Here is a 19,259-nt window from a genome sequence, read left to right as displayed (position 1 = left end):
CAGAGAGGGCGTTTGCAATTTAGTACACACTGCTCGAGTAGCTGATAGAGGCAAACCTTCACATCATTTCGGGGGATTGAGACAAGCACTTAAATCCAATCTCTCAGTAGTTAACAAGCGATAGAGGCAGGTACAGTCACAATGTTTAAAAGATACTTAAGGGCGACATTTTCGGCGACAGCCTGAAAAGAGGTTGTCGCGGCGTGGTCGGGGCTTGACGCGGGGTGACGCATGTAGTGGCGCGCGGTGTCTCCCTGTCGCCCCTGGATTTTGGAATGTTCAAAATCTTCAGTCCACATCTGGGTGTCTTATCATGTGGTGCGTCCTGTCACACGCTGACGTTCGCTGTCCTGTGGGTGACACCCGGTGACGCGGGTATATAAAGTGACGACATCCATTAAAACGTTATTGGTCCTTAGATTTATTGTAGATAAGTTCATTTCCAATGTGATTATTATATGTCGGTGTAACCTTCTTGTGTTGTGAAGGCGGGTGACGCGGAGTGTCGTAGCTTGATGTGACGGCGACGAGGAGTATCGTACAACTTGACGGGTTTTAGGGCGTCAGTCGTTGACGATCGCAGTCGCCGAAAAAAATCGCAAAGTGGGACCGGCCCTTTAGACTGGTACATGGATAGTAAAGTCCTGGATAGAATGGATGTGGAGAGAATGGTCCACCTGCTGCACCATTGTGTTGTCCTCTTACCAGTCTTTGCAACAAAAAAAAATCTCACAGGAAGACTGTGACCAAATTTAAATTTTACTAAACTGGAGCAAAGAAAAGCAAATTTCCATTACTTACCAGGAAAGAATGATCGTACTAATAAAGATTTTGGCTGACTCGCTCTCCTTATCCCCTCATTATTGTCTGCGAAAGACATATGATCTAGTCCCTGGTACAAGCCAACTGTTTTAAACTGTGATAAATGCTATTATTATGCTCTTGGGAAATCAATTCTAATCATCAATGGGAAGTCTTAAATTGGCCTGTCAAAAAAGAATGGACCGCTTCGAGACAGTGAACTTATACAGGTGTACAAAATCATGAGAGGAATAGATCGGGTGGACACACAGAGTCCTTTGCCCAGAGTAGGGGAATCAAGAATCAGAGGACATAGGTTTAAGGTGAGGTAGGGGGGGGGGGGGAAGATTTAATAGGAACCTGTGGGATAACTTTTCCACACAAAAGGCGGTGGGTGTATGGAACAAGCTGCCAGAGGAGGTAGTTGAGGCAGGTACTATCATAATGTTTAGATAGGTGCATGGATGGGACAGGTTTAGACGGATAAGGACCAAACGCAGGCAGGTGGGATTAGTGTAAATGGGACATCTTGGCCGGCATGGGCAAGTTGGGCCGAAGGGACTGTTTCCATCCTGTATGATGATGACTATACAAAGGTAACAGTGTGATCGGAGCCAAAATCTAGGAGTTATAAATTGAATAACTCCACTATTCCAGGCCCACATTGGCTGAATTGAAGTGGCATTATACACCCAAGCTTCTGGCTAATCAGAAACAGATCTATAGTGGAAATGCTGGGACATATATGGATTAGTTCAATAACCCTGTGTTACGCATCAAGGGATAAATTTGCCTAATTGGTACATTTGTTCCAATTACTGAAGGTAATTGCCACATGTTGATTGACATTGTTGGCTGGATATGGTCTCCGATCAGTGCATTGGAGCCCAGTCAGCCTTACTGTGACCACTGCACCTGTGATTCCCACCTAGCCCTTATACATCACGCCCTTCCCTTGGCAAGGGGAGCAATTTAAACCTTTGAAGAGTCAATTTACATTGGCAGCAAGCTTTGAACACCGCCAACAAGGCCGCTGCTTAAAGTTACGAAAACACACACTGGTCAGCAAAAATCAAACTCAATCAAAAACTCACATCACCAAATTTATCTTGCTCATGTTCACCTCTGTGATTATGCTGTGATTTCATCAATGCAATTATACACATTAATCTTCATCGTGCGGCATTTGTCATCTGCATCTTGGTACAGAGGCCATTAATATAGCTTGTGCACAATTTAAATTAATCCAAGGGGAGGGATATCGAATCACTTAATCATGGAGCAGTCATGCAGTCTCTCTGAGCACGTTCCACCTTCATTAGATTTAAGATATATCTCATTATGCACTGCAGTCGTTTGGATGAATACTGGTTCATCTGTTTGTTGCTTTTCCTTTCCCCGTCTGATGCTTCCCTGGGGTACAAAATCACGAGGGGAATAGATCGGGTGGACGCACAGGGTCTCTTGCCCAAGGTAGGGCCATGGAGGACCAGAGGACATAGGTTACAGAACAAGGGGTCACAGTTCCAGAACAAGGGGTCACAGTTTACGGATAAGGGGGAAATCTTTTAGGATCGAGATGAGAAATACATTTTTCACACAGAGAGTGGTGAATCTCTGGAATTCTCTGCCACAGAAGGTAGTTGAGGCCAGTTCATTGGCTATATTTAAGAGGGAGTTAGATGTGGCCCTTGTGGCTAAAGGGATCAGGGGGTATGGAGAGAAGGCAGGTACAGGATACTGAGTTGGATGATCAGCCATGATCATATTGAATGGCGGTGCAGGCTCGAAGGGCCGAATGGCCTACTCCTGCACCTATTTTCTATGTTCTCTACCACACCAGGCAGTGGAGGCCAATTCACTGGATGTTTTCAAGAGAGAGTTAGATATAGCTCTTAGGGCTAATGGAATCAAGGGATATGGGGAAAAAGCAGGAACAGCATACTGATTTTGGATGAGCAACCGTGTTCATATTGAATGGCTCGAAGAGCCGAATGACCTACTCCTGCACCTACTTGCTATGTGTCTATGTTTCTATATGTTTAGGGTAAGGGGGGAAAGATTTAATAGGAACCCAAGGGGTAAAGACCCCGTCCCACTTTCCCGAGTTGCTCACAAACTCTCCCGAGTTTTCCCCTTGATTCGAACTCGGAGAATTACGGTAATAGCCATTCTTAGGGTCTCGGGGCTATTTTTCTAACTCGTGGACATTTTTCAACATGTTGAAAAAACTTACCTGATGCACCGAGTTCCTACGGCTGGAATTATGAGCTGCTACGAAACATTCACGGACTCCTACGGGCTCCTACGATCTCGCTACTGACATTCCCCGACATTCACCGAGTTCGAATCAAGGGGAAAACTCGGGATAGTTCGTGAGTAACTCGGGAAAGAGGGACAAGGCCTTTACTTTTTCACACAAAGGGTGGTAGGTGTATGGAACGAGCTGCCGGAGGAGGGAGTTGTGGCAGATACTATTGCAATGATTGAGAAACATATTGACAGGTACATGGATAGGGCAGGTTTAGAGGGATATGGGCCAAATGCAGGCAGGTGGGACTAGTGTAGATGGGACATGTTGGTCGGTGTGGGCAAGTTGGGCAGAAGGGCCTGTTTCCATGCTGTGAGACTGTATGACTCTAAGACACTACAAAAGTCATCAAAAGTTAGTACTGCGTTGATATTAGTTCATCAGCCTTGGGCATTCTCAATCAGTTCAGGAATGCCAAGCAAAGATCACTTTGAATGTAAACTTCCTCTCTCATACAGCAGCAGAAATCCTTTCTTGTGATTCCATCTGAAGAAATTAAGTCTATGATTTTATAAGCTGAATTTCTACTTAAAGTTGAGACACAAGAAACTTCAGATGCGAGAATCTTGAGGAAAAAATAAAATGCGGTCGGGCAGCATCTGTGGAGGGAATGGACAGACAACTGTTTGGGACGAAACCTACCCTCGGACTGATTGGAGTGGGGGTTTCTTTCCCCTGCAGATGCTGGTTTACAAAAAAGACACAAAGTGCTGGAATATCTCCGCGGGTCCGCTCATTTGAAGGGCATCACCTGCACACACTGTTCCCCCATGTCCAGCAGCGGAAGGTCCCTAGACTGTGGTCCTCCCCCACAGAGCCTTGGCGTTGGCTGCACCGAGCTTCAGTGCGTCCCTCAGCACGTACTCCTGCAGTCTGCAGCGGGCCAGTCGGCCACATTCCCTGACGGACATCTCGCTCCGCTGGGAGGTCAACAAGGTTCGGGCTGCCCAGAGAGCGTCTTTCCCCGAGTTGGTGACCTTCCAGCAACACTCGACCCCCGTCTCCAAAAAATGTCTCCGGGAACAGTCGGTAAATCAGAGAGTCCTTTGTTACTGAGTAGAATCAGGCTGGGCTTGGATTCCTGAGCCCATCAGTTATGTGACGGACTGGCTGAATTAAAACTGTTCCTCTGGGGACTAATTAGCTCCGGAAACAATCTGTGAATGTGAAGGAAAAACAGAACAAAAAAAACATTTGTCTCTCACTTCTGCCGCCCCACGCACACGTCAAGATGATCCATTATTTTGTGTATATTTGCACCACAAAGAGATGTGGGGGATCAGCATATTCGAGACACATGCGGCAGATTTCCAAAGCAGAAACAGCCTGGTGAACCCTGAGACTGGAGACAGCAGTGGAGGATCACCCCACGTAAAGAATCACACTGTTTGAAAAGGAACTGCAGATGCTGGTTTAAACCGAAGATCGACACATTCTCCCCGTGACTCACGTACAGTACAGGGCTGAGGGCTCACAAAAATGCTGGTGAAACTCAGCAGGTGCAGCAGCATCTATGGAGCGAAGGAAATAGGCAACGTTTTAGGCCGAAACCCTTCTTCAGACTGATGGGGGGTGGCAGGGAGGAGAAAGGAAAAAGGAGGAGGAGGAGGAACCCGAGGGCTGAGGAAGGGGAGGAGACAGCAAGGGCTACCAACATTGGGAGAATTCAATGTTCATGCCCACAGGATGCAGACTACCCAAGCGGAATATGAGGTGCTGTTCCTCCAATTTCCGGTGTTGCTCGCTCTGGCCATGGAGGAGACCCAGGACAGAGAGGTCGGATGGGGAATGGGAGGGGGAGTTGGCTAATTGGCTCGATATAAATGTAACAATGCAAAAATTGTCCTTGGTGTTAATGTGCGGGGATCGCTGGTTGGTGCACACATGGCTGAAGGACCTGTTTCCGTGCTGGATCTCTAAACTAAACTAAACATATGATAAGTAGACAAAAGAGCTGGAGAAACTCAGCAGGTGAGGCAGCATCTGTGGAGCGAAGGAAATAGGCAAAGTTTTGCAATGGTTATGCTATCATGTTTGTACGTTCTCCCTGTGACCACGTGGGTTTTCTCCAGGTGCTCCGGTTTCCGCCCACATTCCAAAGATGCGCAGGTTTGAGGGTTAATTGGCTTCTGCAAATTGTCCCTAGTGTGTAAGATAGAACTCAGTGTGTTGATCATTGATCAGCACGGACATGGTGGGCCGAAGGGCCTGTTACCAAGTGTGTCTATGTTAACCAAGTTGGCATTCTGAGCTGGTCCCATTTGCCTGCGTTTGACCATTTTCCCTCTTAAAAATTCTCCTCTCCATATACCTGCCCAATGCTTTTTTACCAAGGAAATTTGGTAAATGCACCGGGAAGAAATTTGGATTACATAGAGGTCATGAAATATGATATAAAAAACAAGATTTGATTGAAATAGGGAACTGCAGATGCTGGTTTACCAAACAAAACACAAAGTGCTGGAGTAACTCAGTGAGCGTCACTGGAGAAGATGGATGGGAAACATTTCAGGTTATACTTAACTGCCCCTGAAGACAGACACAAAATGCTGGAGTGACTCAGCGGGACAGGCGGCATCTCTGGAGAGAAGGAATGGGTGACGTTTTTGGTCGAGACCCTTCCTCAGATGGTTCAGTTACGTTTATTGTCACGTGTACCGAGGTACAGTGAAAGGCTTTTGTAGCGTGCTGAGAGTGAGGGTCAGGGGAGAGGGAAACTTGAGATCGTTTCTCTGCCCCAATGCCTCTAACAAGTTCGCTTTGATAGCAATTCCATGGAGTAAAGCATCCTCATATTGCAGTCAGTCAGCATACTGACTGTCACGCTCTCTGCTCTGTACCATCTGGCTACCAACACAGCTAGCTAGCCCTTCCGAAGGCTGCACTTCCTCAGTAGCAACGCCTCCCGTCTGTGTGTGTGTGTGTGTGTGTGTGTGTTTGCCCGCATGTGTGTCAGCTTCGAGTGCAGGCAGTGAGTGCTGTGTGGTGTCGCTACAAATGTGTGCTTCACAAGGTTCTCTCTGCTTTGTGAAGGCAGCAGATGGGACATTATCAGCTCATTAGCACGCTCGCCTCCATTTACATCCCACGCTGGCAGGCTCGGGTGCAGTCTCTGCATCTGGGCTCGGTCACAACGTCAGAAACTTCCGCGAGAAACAGGAGTGTTCTGAAGGGGCTTCACATGAGTATTGGCGGACGGAGATGGATGCTGGACCCCGCAGGAGGAGATGGTTTGGTCACGGAGGCGGTTCAAGGAAGACTCGAGGGGGGAAAAAAAATAAGGGAAGCTATAAGTGTCCGTGTTCTCCGAGATCTTCGGTTCCCCCCCACACTCCAAAGACGTACAGGTATGCTGGTAAATTGGCTTGGTAAATTTTAAACTTGTCCCCAGTGTGTGTAGGGTGCGGGGATCGCTGGTCGGCACGGATACGGTGGGCCGAATGGCCTGTTTCCGCGCTGTATCTGTTTCCGCGCCAGCAGCACAATCAAGGACAAGTCTCAACCCCGGACACTTCAGGGGCCTGTCCTACTTGGCGATTTTTTCGGGGACTGCCGGCTTCATTGACTGACGTATCAGGTCACCGAAAACGTCGCAGCGTGATGCGGCGTGACGGCGTGTTTTGTCGAGCGTCGCAACATTTTTTTTGTTGCCGCTTGATTTTGAAATGTTCAAAATCTTTTGGCGGCACTGATATGACGCCGAAAAAAATCGGCAAGTGGGACAGGCCCTTTCCTCTTCTCCCCTCTCCCAACGCACACCTCCAGATTCAGGGACAGTTTCTTCCCAGCTGCTATCAGGCAACTGAACCATCCTCTCGCCAACAAGAGTGCGGTGCCGTGCTGACCTCCAATCTACCTCATTGGAGACCTTCGAACTATGTTTAGTCACACTTTTTAAATGCTGTCGTCTACCTGCTATGCTTGCCTTACTTCAGTGCCTTTCTCTTTAATGGTGCGGTTATTTCTCAGTTACACGAAGTTGCTTAATAAGCATAACAAGCAATTTCACCAAGGAGGATACGGAAGCTTATCCCTGGGGAGAGATGCGTTTCCAGCAACCCTGCAGCGCGGATTGAAATTACACCCACCAGTTCTCCTAAACACACACACACACACACACACAGTGTAGTGAAGTTGGCCGAACATTGATCACACCCAACTATATTTATATCCTCCAACCTCATCTACTGTATCTTGCTCCACCTCCAACCTCATCTACTGTATCCTGCTCCACCTCCAACCTCATCTACTGTATCTTGCTCCACCTCCAACCTCATCTACTGTATCCTGCTCCACCTCCAACCTCATCTACTGTATCCTGCTCCACCTCCAACCTCATCTACTGTATCCTGCTCCACCTCCAACCTCATCTACTGTATCTTGCTCCACCTCCAACCTCATCTACTGTATCTTGCTCCACCTCCAACCTCATCTACTGTATCCGCTGTTCCAGGTGTCAACTTCTCTACATCGGCGAGACCAAGCGCAGGTTCGGCGATCGTTTCGCTGAACACCTCCGCTCAGTCCGTCGTAACCTACCTGATCTCCCGGTGGCTCAGCACTTCAACTCCCCCTCCCATTCCCAATCTGACCTTTCTGTCCTGGGCCTCCTCCATTGTCAGAGTGAGGCCCAGCGCAAATTGGAGGAACAGCACCTCATATTTCGCTTGGGTAGCTTACATCCCAGCGGTATGAACATTGACTTCTCTAACTTCAGATAGCCCTTGCTTTCTCTCTCCATCTCCTCCCCCTTCAAAGTTCTCCCACCAGTCTTACTGTCTCTGCCTACATTCTATCTTTGTCCCACCCCCTCCCCTGACATCAGTCTGAAGAAGGGTCTCGACCCGAAACGTTGCCCATTCCTTTTCTCCAGTGATGCTGCCTCACCCACTGAGTTACTCCAGCATTTTGTGTCTACCTTCGATTTTATCCCGCATCTGCAGTTCTTTCTTACACATGTACTTATAAAGATCCTTAGGACATTTGTAGCTGTTACTGTATTTCAATCCCACTTATTCTGTGATGTTGAAACAAGGAACTACTGCAGAGCGCGCGGGCTGACCAGACTTTGAATAATGATGCCAAAAATGTCCACGCCTGCATGTGTGATATAAATGCAAAAATAATTTGATTGTGCAGTTGCATCTCTGACAAATAAAGAACTATTGAACGTCGCAGAGAATGGAGTGATTTGGAGCACATGTAAACTGAAGAGATTAGTTCAACGTGGCACCAAATGCTGGATTAACTCAGCGGGTCAGGCAGCATCTCTGGAGATAAGGAACAGGTGACGTTTCGGGTCGAGACCCTTCTTCAGTCACGACCCGAATCGTCACCCATTCCTTCTCTCCAGAGATGCTGCCTGTCCCGCTGAGTTACTCCAGCATTTTGTGTCTACCTTCGATTTGAACCAGCATCTGCAGTTCCTTCCTACACATGCTTTGTGGGATGAGAGACCTGTGCTGTAAATACCATGGATCTACTTTCCATGCTACCGAATATACCCACCATTGTATACAGACACAAAAAGCCAGAGTAACTCGGCGGACCAGACAGCATCTCTGGAGAAAATGATAAGGTGACGTTTCGGGTCAAGACCCTTCTTCAGCAGAAGTCACTCCAGCTTTTTTGTGTCTATCTTTAGTTTAAAGTAGCATCTGCAGATCCTTTCCTACACATATCCATCACTGTTGAGTTATTCATTCATCCGATCCCTTTGAGATATGTTTATCTGGCCAGATACTGTACGTGTCGAAGTATTCTTTGCTGTAACCTGATCAAAACTACCTGGGAAAGGTGCCAAAAAGATGACAGATGATGCACTTTGCAGAAATTATGGAACGAATGTTTATTGCCTAAATCTCTCTGGACAAACAAGAAGGCATCTCATCATTCTGCAGCTTTCCCTCTCTTGAGCAGCTAGATCAGAAGTGCAAGGGAATTAAAATCCTCGGTGCATTCGCCGAGGAATTTCAATCAGTCGCAACACAAAGATGCTTTTACCGACAACAACCAAGACCGAGGAATTAGCCGTTTAGTGGAAAACTCCTTGAAATCTGCATTAAGGTAAATGCCGTGGAAGTATTTCAATAAAGCTGATGAGAAAATAAGGAGAGTGCCAGCATCAATTTAGCTTAACAGGTAACACTCTTGCCCACTGAATCAAATCGTTGAGAGTCGCAGCCCTGTCACTGGTAGTTCCGCTCAATAATACAAGCTGATTTTCTCGTATTATACCGAGAAAGCTTTCTTTCTGAATTTTCATTCCACTGACTTCAATTTTCACGAGTAGATTTCAAGGCACATATGCCATTTGCAATGCATATTCGATGCATACAAAGAAATGGTGTTTTTCATGTGCCACACAAGCAAGATTTAAACTTACACGCCATACATATAAGATGGAGTGCAAACTATGGTAAGATGAGTTTGGTTAGTTTGTGGCCTTCACTATTGCCCTTGAGGTGAATAGTGTTTAGATTTCAGAAATGCAGCATGGAAAGAGGCCCTTCGGCCCTTCGGCCCACCATGTCCATGCCAGCCATCCACCATCATCGATCACCCATTCACACTAGCCTCATGTTAACCCATTTGCATTTCACAGGGACAATTTACAGAGGCTAATTGACCTACAGACCCGTGGGATGTGGGAGGAAACTCATGCAGTCACATGGAGAATGTGCAAAACTCCACACAGACGTCACCTGAGGTCAGGATGGAAGACGGTTATCTGGTGCTGCCCCAAGGATATATTTAACGTGAAGATTCAACATATGAGGGGGAAACTATTTAAAAAGATTATGTAGATGCGACAAATGGACTTTAATTATCAGCATCAGGGATGGATGGATGGTGTGTTTGGGGACTGTAAGTACTTTGTAAGCTGGCACCTTGGTGTCGCCTTGCTACATGTGAGGGGTAAAACATCCAAACGCATTCCAAAGATCCAGTTGAAATTAAACATTCCACATTTCTCTGGAATGTCGGAGGCTGAGGAGAGACTTGATTGAAATATATAACATGAGGCATAGATAGGGTGGGCAGTCAGAATCTTTCTCCCAGGGTGGAGATGTCCAAGATTATCTTTTCACACTGAGAATAGTGGGGGTGTGGAACGCATTGCCATGGGCGGTGGTGGAGGCAGAATGCCAGAGAAGGAATTGTCTGTTTTTATTGTGTTCAAAAGGGAACTGCAGATGCTGGAATATCGAAGGTACACAAAATTGCTGGGGAAACTCAGCGGGTGCAGCAGCATCTATGGAGCGAAGGAAATAGGCGACGTTTCGGGCCGCTGTTTTTATTGTCTGAAGAAGGGTTTCGGCCCGAAACGTTACCTATTTCCTTCGCTCCATCGATGCTGCCTCACCCGCTGAGTTTCTCCAGCATTTCTGTCTACGTTAGTTTATTGTCACGTGTACCGAGGTACAGTGAAAAGCTTTTGTTGCCTGCTAACCAGCCATCGGAAAGACAATGCATGATTACAACTGAGCCATTCACAGTGTATAGATACATGATAAGGGAATAACGTTTAGTGCAAGGTAAAGTCAGTAAAGTCCGATCAAAGATAGTCCGAGGATCCCCTTTGAGGTAGATAGTAGTTCGGCACTGCTCTCTGGTTGTGGTAGGGTGATTCAGTTGCCTGATAATATCTGGGAAGAAACTGTCCCTGAATCTGGAGGCGTGCGATTTCACACTTCTATACATTTTGCCCGATGCCAGAGGGGAGAAGAGGGAGTGGCCAGGGTGTGACTCATCCTTGATTATGCTGCTGGCCTTGTCGAGGAGTCAATGGAAGGGAGTAGGAAGGAACTGCAGATGCTGGTTTAACCCTAAGATAGCCACAAAAAGCTAGAGTAACTCAACGGGTCAGGCAGCATCTATGGAGAAAAGAAATAAGTGACGTTTCGGGTCGAGATCCTTCTTCCATCTGAAGTTCTGTCTGAAGAAGGGTCTCGACCTGAAAGGTCACCATTTCCTTTTCTCCAGAGATGCTGCCTGACCCGCTGAGTTACTCCAGCTTTTTGTGTCGATCAAAGGTTGTGGAATTCTCTGCTTCAGAGGGCGGTGGAGGTAGGTTCTCTGGATGCTTTCAAGAGAGAGCTAGATAGGGCTCTTAAAAATAGCAGAGTCAGGGGATATGGGGAGAAAGCAGGAATGGGGTACTGAATGGGGATAATCAGCTATGATCACATTGAATGGCGGTGCTGGCTCGAAGGGCCAAATGGCCTGACTCCTGCACCTATTGTCTATTGTTGCTTTGTGTGATATCATAGTGGTGTTTAAGAGGCTTTTAGATAGGCACATGGAAGTGCAATGGATAGAGGCAGATAGATCGTACTCAGGCAACGTGGCCTATTCCTTCTCTCCATTGATGCTGCCTTACCCGCTGAGTTTCTGCAGCATTTTTCGTCTGCGGCAGATGAGATCCGATTCAAATGGCATAATGTTCGGCACAAACATTGTGGGGCAAAGGGTCGTTCCCCATGCTGTTCTGTGCTGCAGGAGATCGCTTGTTCTCCCTGATATTCCCACTTCATTCACCTCCACGCTATATGCGGGACGGAGCTGATAAGGCTCGTCGCAGTGGCTTGAAATGAAGTGCTTTGAAGAGCCTGAGAGATGTGGTCAGGCACTTTATGAATATAAAAATATTTTTCTTACATCCAATCCCATTCACAGCAGGTGCAGGCAAGAGAGGGTTTTTATTGATTTCGAAAATGAAATAATCTTGGAAAGAATGTGGCAGGCTCAGTCCTGCTGGTGTCCGAAACCTAAACCTAGGTATCAATGCCACACTGATTACAGATTCCACCAGGTGCCATCAATTCACTTAAATAATCAAGCTGTGCCTGTGAAAATCAAAAAGAAAAATTCATATAAATGAGGGGCTGTACGGTGGTGCAGCTAATCGAGTTGCTGCTTCACAGCTCCAGTGACCTGGGTTCGATCCTAGCCTCGAGCAAAGTGCTGGAGTAACTCAGCGGGACAGGCAGAATCTCTGGAGAGAAGGAATGGGCAACGTTTCGGGGCGAGACCATTCCTTTTCTCCAGGGATGCTTGCCTCACCCGCTGAGTTACTCCAGCATTTTGTGTCTACAAATGTAAACATGATACATAGCACTGTGCAAACTCCACAGAGACAGGAGACAGCACCTGATGTTGGGGTCGAACCCGGGTCTCTGGCACCATGAGGCATCCCAAATCCCATTCAGAGTGTAACATTCATTGATGCATTAAGATCAATGGAATTTGTCGCTGGGTGCAGGATACTCCAATACTGTGCCATTGTAACAATGGCAGGCAAGACAATAAAGTGTATTTACATTAATAGGTCTCCCTGATCACTGAAGATTGGGCAAGGTATCAAGTGGCCATTGAACAAAGGGTTCAAGACATCATTGCTTTTGTCAGTTAATATTCTGGGTGTTGGTATATCCCTTAACGTTGTGCTGAATGAACTATAGTTTGGGTGTCTAGGATTTTTCAGAACCCTTTAGAAATTCGCGGGTACTGTTGCAATGTTTATGAAACATTGAGCCAGCTAGATGGACATGACAGGTTTTGAGGGATATGGCCAAATGCAGGTAGGTGGGACTAGTGTGGATGGGACATGTTGGCCGGCATGGGCAAGTAGGGCCGATGGGCCTGATTCCACGCTCTATGCCTCTATTACTAAATCCACAAGAGATTGAATGTTCAAAGTTATGGCCCTGTCCCACGGTATGAGTTCGTTCCAAGAGCTCTCCCGAGTTTTAAAAAAAACCACTCGTGGTAAGCACGGAGAATGAACGTAGCGGGTACGTCGGAGCTCGGGGACGTCTCTTAGCGGCTCGTAACGCTAACGGCAGGTACTCGGGAAGACTCGTTAACGGCAGGTAAGCTCGGGAAGACTCGTGAAGATTTTTCACCATGTTGAAAAATGTCCACGAGAGCCCCGAGTACCGACGAGCGGCCATTACCGTAAATCTCCGAGTTCGAATCAGGGTAAACTCGGGAGAGCTCTTGGAATGAACTCGTACCGTGGGACAGGGCCATTATTCCATCAGTTGAGATGTGCACCCATGTAATTTTAAATTACCTATCTGCACCAAAATGCTGAAATTAAGTAAATAATTATACTCTCAGTTTCCTCCCACATCCCAAATACGTGCAGGTTTGTAGGTTAATTGGCATCTGGTGCGTAGGATGTTAAAGTGGGATAACATAGAACTAGTGGAATAATGGTCGACTTGGCCTCGGTGGGCCGAAGGGCTTATTTCCACATTGCATCTCCAAGCTAAACCAAGGTTTCCTCCCACATCCCAGTGATTTGGAAATTGGTAGGTTAATTGGCCACTACAATCTGTCTCTCATGTGTGGGTGAGTGGTAGATTTGGGGAGGCTGATGGGAATGTGGGGTGAATAGGTTACAGGGAAATCAAGGTGCGGTAATGGAACGACTGCTGAGGTGCTGAGCGGTACGGCACAATGTGTTAATAGCATTTCATATGTACATGGAAAGACAGTTTTAGAGGGAGGTACACCAATTTCTGGGGAAGCTCAGCGGTGCAGCAGCAGCTATGGAGCAAGGAAGTAGGCAGAAGTTTCGGCCGAAACCCTTCTTCGACGGACAATGTTTAGAGATATGGGCCAATACAGGCAAGTAGAGAACATTGTAGATGGGGCACCAAAATCTGGGAAACTCAGCGTGCCGCAGACATCTATGGAGCGAATGAATAGCAACTTTTCGGGCTGAAACTCTTCTTCAGTGTAGATGGGGCATGTTGGGCGGGGGTGGGCAAGTTGGCCGAAGGGCCTGTTTCCACGCATATGACTCTATACTCTGTGAATCAGCATAGACTCAGTGGGCCAGCTTGTCCTCTCTCTGTGTCATAGGAAATATCAAGTGCTGTTGATCTGTCTGAATCATTTCAACATCGGAGTGCATAGGGGTGGCACGATGGCGCAGCGGTAGAGTTGCTGCCTTACAGCTCCAGTGTCCCGGGTTCAATCTTGACCACGGGTGCGTGTCTGCACCGACCACCGTAGTATTTCCTTTCTTACATTCCATTGGTATCTCCTAATATAACTTGTATCCTATATCCTGGCTACTACTTCAGTCAGAGGGCGGCCACGGTGGCACAGCGGTAGAGTTGCTGCCTTACAGCAAATGCAGCGGCGGAGATCCGTGTTCGATCCCGACTACGGGTGCTGTCTGTGCGGAGCTTGCACGTTCTCCCCGCGACCGCGTGGGTTTTCTCCGAGATCTTCAGTTTCCTCCCACGCGCCGAAGATGTACAGGTTTGTAGGTTCATTGGCTTGGTATATTAAAAAAAAATGTCCCCTAGTGTGTGCAGTTGGTGTTAGTGTATGGGGTGATCGCTGGTCGTCGGGGGGACTCGATGGGCCGAAGGGCCTGCTTCCGCGCTGTATCTCTAAACTAAACTAATCAAAGCGATCGTCCAAACATAGTGATACCAAGAGCAATAATAACAGCATTGAATCTTTGAAATGATACTAGCTTGTGATGAATCAATGCCAGTATGTTGGCAAACAAAATCTGATTCTGATCAATAGCAGCTTCTTACCTTGGCTGAGGGAACTCCCTCAGGCGGACGACAATGCAGGATTATCTTCCCTTCAAGAGGAACCTCCTTTGCCTGCGGATCTTGTTCAAAGTTTTTTCTCAGATCTGTGGGGGTGGATGGAGGAGGAGAAACAAATAGATCAGTTAATCACAAACTCAGTTTGACTTGACTTTTATTCCAGCTTTCAGTCCCAACACGGCATTGCCTGTGGACCGAGTGATCTTTCAGATTAATGCGCCCATCTGGCGTGGGGTGGACCGAAGGGTTCTGCGGAGATGATGATTCAGCCCTTCGAGCCTGTGGCATTATTCAACTGCATCGTGGCTGATCAATGATCAATGTCCACAGACCCACCTTTGCTCGATGTCCCCTCATTAAAAATCTAGCAATCTCAGATGTGAAGTTAAGAGTTGGCATGCCACTTGCAGGTGCAAGTTCCAAATTTCTAACACCCTCTGAGAGTGAACGTGCTTCCAAAACTACTCTCCTGAAAGTGATACTTTAAAAAAAAATTGCACATATATGAAATGAAAGCAGAAACTATTGCCTAAAATTGTAGAATTCAACAGACAGAGGGGGAATTCTTTCAAGCAGTAGAGCCAGGCCAGGAACCAAATGGGTCCCGGCTTAAAACGTCACCCATCCACATTCCCCAGAGATGCTGCCTGACCCGCTGAGTACGAGACCTTGTAAACCAGCGTATGTATGGCAGTACCTTTAGTTCTGAACCGAATGGATAAACCAAAAGGTCTGGCCATTGAAGAAAGACACAAAATGCTGGGGTAACTCAGCGGGACAGGCAGCATCTCTGGAGAGAAGGAATGGGTGACGTTTCGGGTGGAGACCCTTCTCCAGACTGCCCATTGAGATTGGCTAGAAATGGTGAATGTGACTTTAAAGCTTCACTACAAGTAATGAGGTGACAACTTTCTCGACAGAGAGTTAAAGCCTGGCAGAAAGTTCTTGCAGTTTAATCGTAAGAATAAAGAGATCTGTAAGTAAAAGTGATGCATCAGCTGTAAGTAGTCATAACTTCTACCTTAGAGGCAAAATCGATGTCAATTAACATGCAACCATTACCGTTCCTCCACACCTCCCTTCTCCCAACATTATTCTTTTCTCCTTTCTCACTCAGAAGACCAGGAATTGTAATCTGATTGCTGGATCAGCAGGACAACAGTGGCAATGCAGATTCAATCTCCCTTAGTCCGACACTTTAGACTTCAAGTTCAAGTGAGTTTATTGTCATGTGTCCCTGTATAGGACAATGACATTCTTGCTTTGCTTCAGCACACAGAACATAGTAGGCATTGACTACAAAACAGATAAATGTGTCCATATACCATAATATAAATATATACACACATGAATAAATAAACTGATAAAGTGCAAATAACAGATAATGGGTTATTAATAGTCAGTGCGAGCCAGGTTTAATAGCCTGATGGCTGTGGGGAAGTAGCTATTCCTGAACCTGGTTGTTGCAGTCTTCAGGCTCCTGTACCTTCTACCTGAAGGTAGCAGGGAGATGAGTGTGTGGCCAGGATGGTGTGGGTCTTTGATGATACTGCCAGCCTTTTTGAGGCAGCGACTGCGATAAACCCCCTCGATGGAAGGAAGGTCAGAGCCGATGATGGACTGGGCAGTGTTTACTACTTTTTGTAGCCTTTTCCTCTCCAGGGCCCTCCAGAAGGGTTCCAACCTGAAACATCACCCATTCCTTTTCTCCAGAGATGTCGCCTGACCCGCTGAGTTACCCCAGCGTTTCGGCTCTAGCTTCGGTATAAACCAGCACCTGCAGTTCCTTCGTACACACTTGTGGCATTGCTTGTAGATTGTAGAGATCTAAGAGAGCGTGGAAACAGGCCCCTCAGCCCACCGAGTCTGTGCCGACCAGCCATCATCCCGTACACAAAAAGGGGCACAAAGCATTGGAGTAGCAATAGACAATAGACAATAGGTGCAGGAGGAGGCCATTCGGCCCTTCGAGCCAGCACCGCCATTCAATGTGATCATGGCTGATCATCCCCAATCAGTACCCCGTTCCTGCCTTCTCCCCATATCCCCTGACTCTGCTATTTTTAAGAGCCCTATCTAGCTCTCTCTTGAAAGTATCCAGAGAACCTGCCTCCACCACCCTCTGAGGCAGAGAATTCCACAGACCCACAACTCTCTGTGAGAAAAAGTGTTTCCTCGTCTCGGTTCTAAATGGCTTACCCCTTATTCTCAAACTGTGGCCCCTGGTTCTGGTCTCCCCCAACATCGGGAACATGTTTCCTGCCTCTAGTGTGTCCAAGTATTAATTTTGGACGATCAGCCATGATGATATTGAATGGCGATGCTGGCTTGATGGACCGAATGGCCTACGCCTGCAGCTATTTTCCATGTTTTTCAATGTTTCCACCCTCCTCTGCAGGTTTATTTCACACCCCCTGGTTTAAAAAGAGCCGCATTGGAGAAAGACTCTCTTTAGCATGCAAGGCTAGGAGCAGGCAGAAATCTTCCACCATGCCGATGGTGGCATTTATCTCTTGCTAGAGTGTTCTGTGAAACACAAGTCATTACAAGACCCGCAACCTGCCAAATAAAAAAAGAGTGGTCCATGCATTATTTATAGCCTGTAGCCAACAGCTTCAGTATGCCACGCTTGCAAGTTGCCCAGGCTCTGTAGTTCACACGCTGCTCCAATTATTCAAGCGGAACCAGTTTGATGGACTACCTACCCAACAGCAGCTAAAGCCTGCAAGGACTGCAGAATTGGATAGCTAATTCATCTCTGTAGGAGCGTGCGCGGCAAAGATCCTATAGCGGAGCAAGATAGACCACTCCTGCTAAATGCAATGGGCTGACGTGTAGTACGCAAAGGCGTGGGCCTTTTTTGCATCCATTTCTGTAACCCGACCCGACCCGACTCGCAGGGTAATCAACCTTGCGGGGGATCAGTTTGTGTTAATAAATTAAAATTCTGAAAATGAGGAGAAGATTTTTACCAAATAACTTTTATTTTTACGAGGATGTTTCGGTAACCGGCTTCCGTCTCCGCACTAGTATCTTTGCCCCGCTACGGGATCTTTGGTGCGGAGACGGAAGCCAGTTACGGAAATGGGGCCGAAAATTACCCATGGATCTGCCCATGACCGTACTAGGTCATGGGCAGGAGGTGTGGCAGCAGAGAGATGTGGTGTTGCAGAGCTCCCGTCCAGACACAAAAGTGAGTGAATTTAAACATCTTTTTGGACTTCGGAGGAGGCACAGCGGAACCTTTAACATCTTGGAGTATCGCTGCGACGCTACAGAGATTTATTTTAAAAGTTTCTGCTTGTTTTGGGACTGCGAGCAGTCTTATCAACTAACTGCCGAGCTCCCACAATTGTGGCTGGCAACCTGCCATGAAACTAGCGCACCAAAAGAGGGGAGAAAATCTTTCTGGACTTTGACACCTGCATCCAGAACAGCCCCCCCCCCCCCTTACTGCCTCGCCGGTGCTGACCGGGCCGGTCTGGCTTTTGTGTGGTGTGGGAGGAATTCCAAACCTGCACCGTCTCGACATCTTCTGTGGCAAAAATCCAAGATGGCAGCACACGTCTCCTCCTGTCTCTAACTGTGTCTGTTTGTTTTACAAATATGATTTCAGGGAATGTTCAACCTAACCCAGGCCCAGGCTCTGCTGAGTCTGCTGTTAATTTTAACACCCCTGCTGAATTTGAATCTGACTGTGACTCTATTTATATGTTCTCTGTTGTTTTTTTAAATTGTTGTCTGTAACTGTGGAACTGTGCTGCTGCCTGTCTTGGCCAGGACTCTCTTGTAAAAGAGATTTTTAATCTCAATGAGACTTATCCTGGTTAAATAAAGGTTAAATAAATAAAATAAAAAACTAGGTCTTTTTCGTCGAGTGGATTATCTTGCTCGCTAGAGGATCTTTGGTGCGCGGTGCTGGGGTGGGCATTTGCGACTGCTTACATGCGATGCGGACTGTGGCCTTCCTGCTCTTCGTAGTCCCCAGCTCACTCCAGGCCACGCAGAGGCACCAGTAGTCTTCCGGGCCGTGGAAATCTTCCACTTGCTGCCGAGACACGTTGATCAGCACCTCCTGCACGTTCAACCCTACGAGAGAAGGAAAGCAAGCACAGGGGTTGGATGGAGCGTGGACGGAACAGCCGACACCGGCTGACACCAAAGATAGACACAAAGTGGTGGAGTAACTCAGCGGGACAGGCCGCAATGGGTGACGTTTCGGGTCGAGACCCTTCTTCAGACTGGAATGAACTAATGCCCAGTTTTATTTGGGGGGAAATAACAATACATTCTGGAGAGTTGCTGCCTTCCAGTGCCAGAAACCCAGGTTCGATCCTGACTACGGGTGCTGTCTGTACGGAGTTTCCACTTTCTCCCTGTGACCGTGTGGGTTTTCTCCGGGTGCTCCGGTTCCCTCCCAGTTTCCAAAGGCGTGCAGATTTGTAGGTGAATTGGCTTCTGTAAATTGAACTCTAATGTGTAAGATGCAAAACTGGGATAACATGCAGCAGAACTAGTGTATGGGTGATCAATGGTTGGCATGGACTTGGTGGGCCGAAGGG

At 47.3% G+C, this 19,259-nt stretch overlaps 1 protein-coding gene across 3 annotated transcripts in view; it reads right to left on the bottom strand.

The window, feature by feature from the left end:
- unc5d (unc-5 netrin receptor D) overlaps positions 1 to 19,259 on the bottom strand; it is a 362,879-nt gene that overhangs the window by 79,635 nt on the left and 263,985 nt on the right. For all 3 annotated transcript variants that reach the window (XM_033014104.1, XM_033014105.1, XM_033014106.1), the window contains exons 3-4: positions 18,643 to 18,786; positions 14,680 to 14,783 (exon numbers count right to left, since the gene is read on the bottom strand). In XM_033014104.1, the coding sequence (XP_032869995.1) occupies positions 14,680 to 14,783; positions 18,643 to 18,786 (248 nt within the window). The remainder of the gene's footprint in view (positions 1 to 14,679; positions 14,784 to 18,642; positions 18,787 to 19,259) is intronic.

The sequence above is a fragment of the Amblyraja radiata genome, chromosome 39 (assembly GCF_010909765.2).
Source record: "Amblyraja radiata isolate CabotCenter1 chromosome 39, sAmbRad1.1.pri, whole genome shotgun sequence".
NCBI lineage: Eukaryota > Metazoa > Chordata > Chondrichthyes > Rajiformes > Rajidae > Amblyraja > Amblyraja radiata.
The sequence above is the reverse complement of the archived record's forward strand: the minus strand, read 5'-3'. Positions and strand labels throughout refer to the sequence as shown.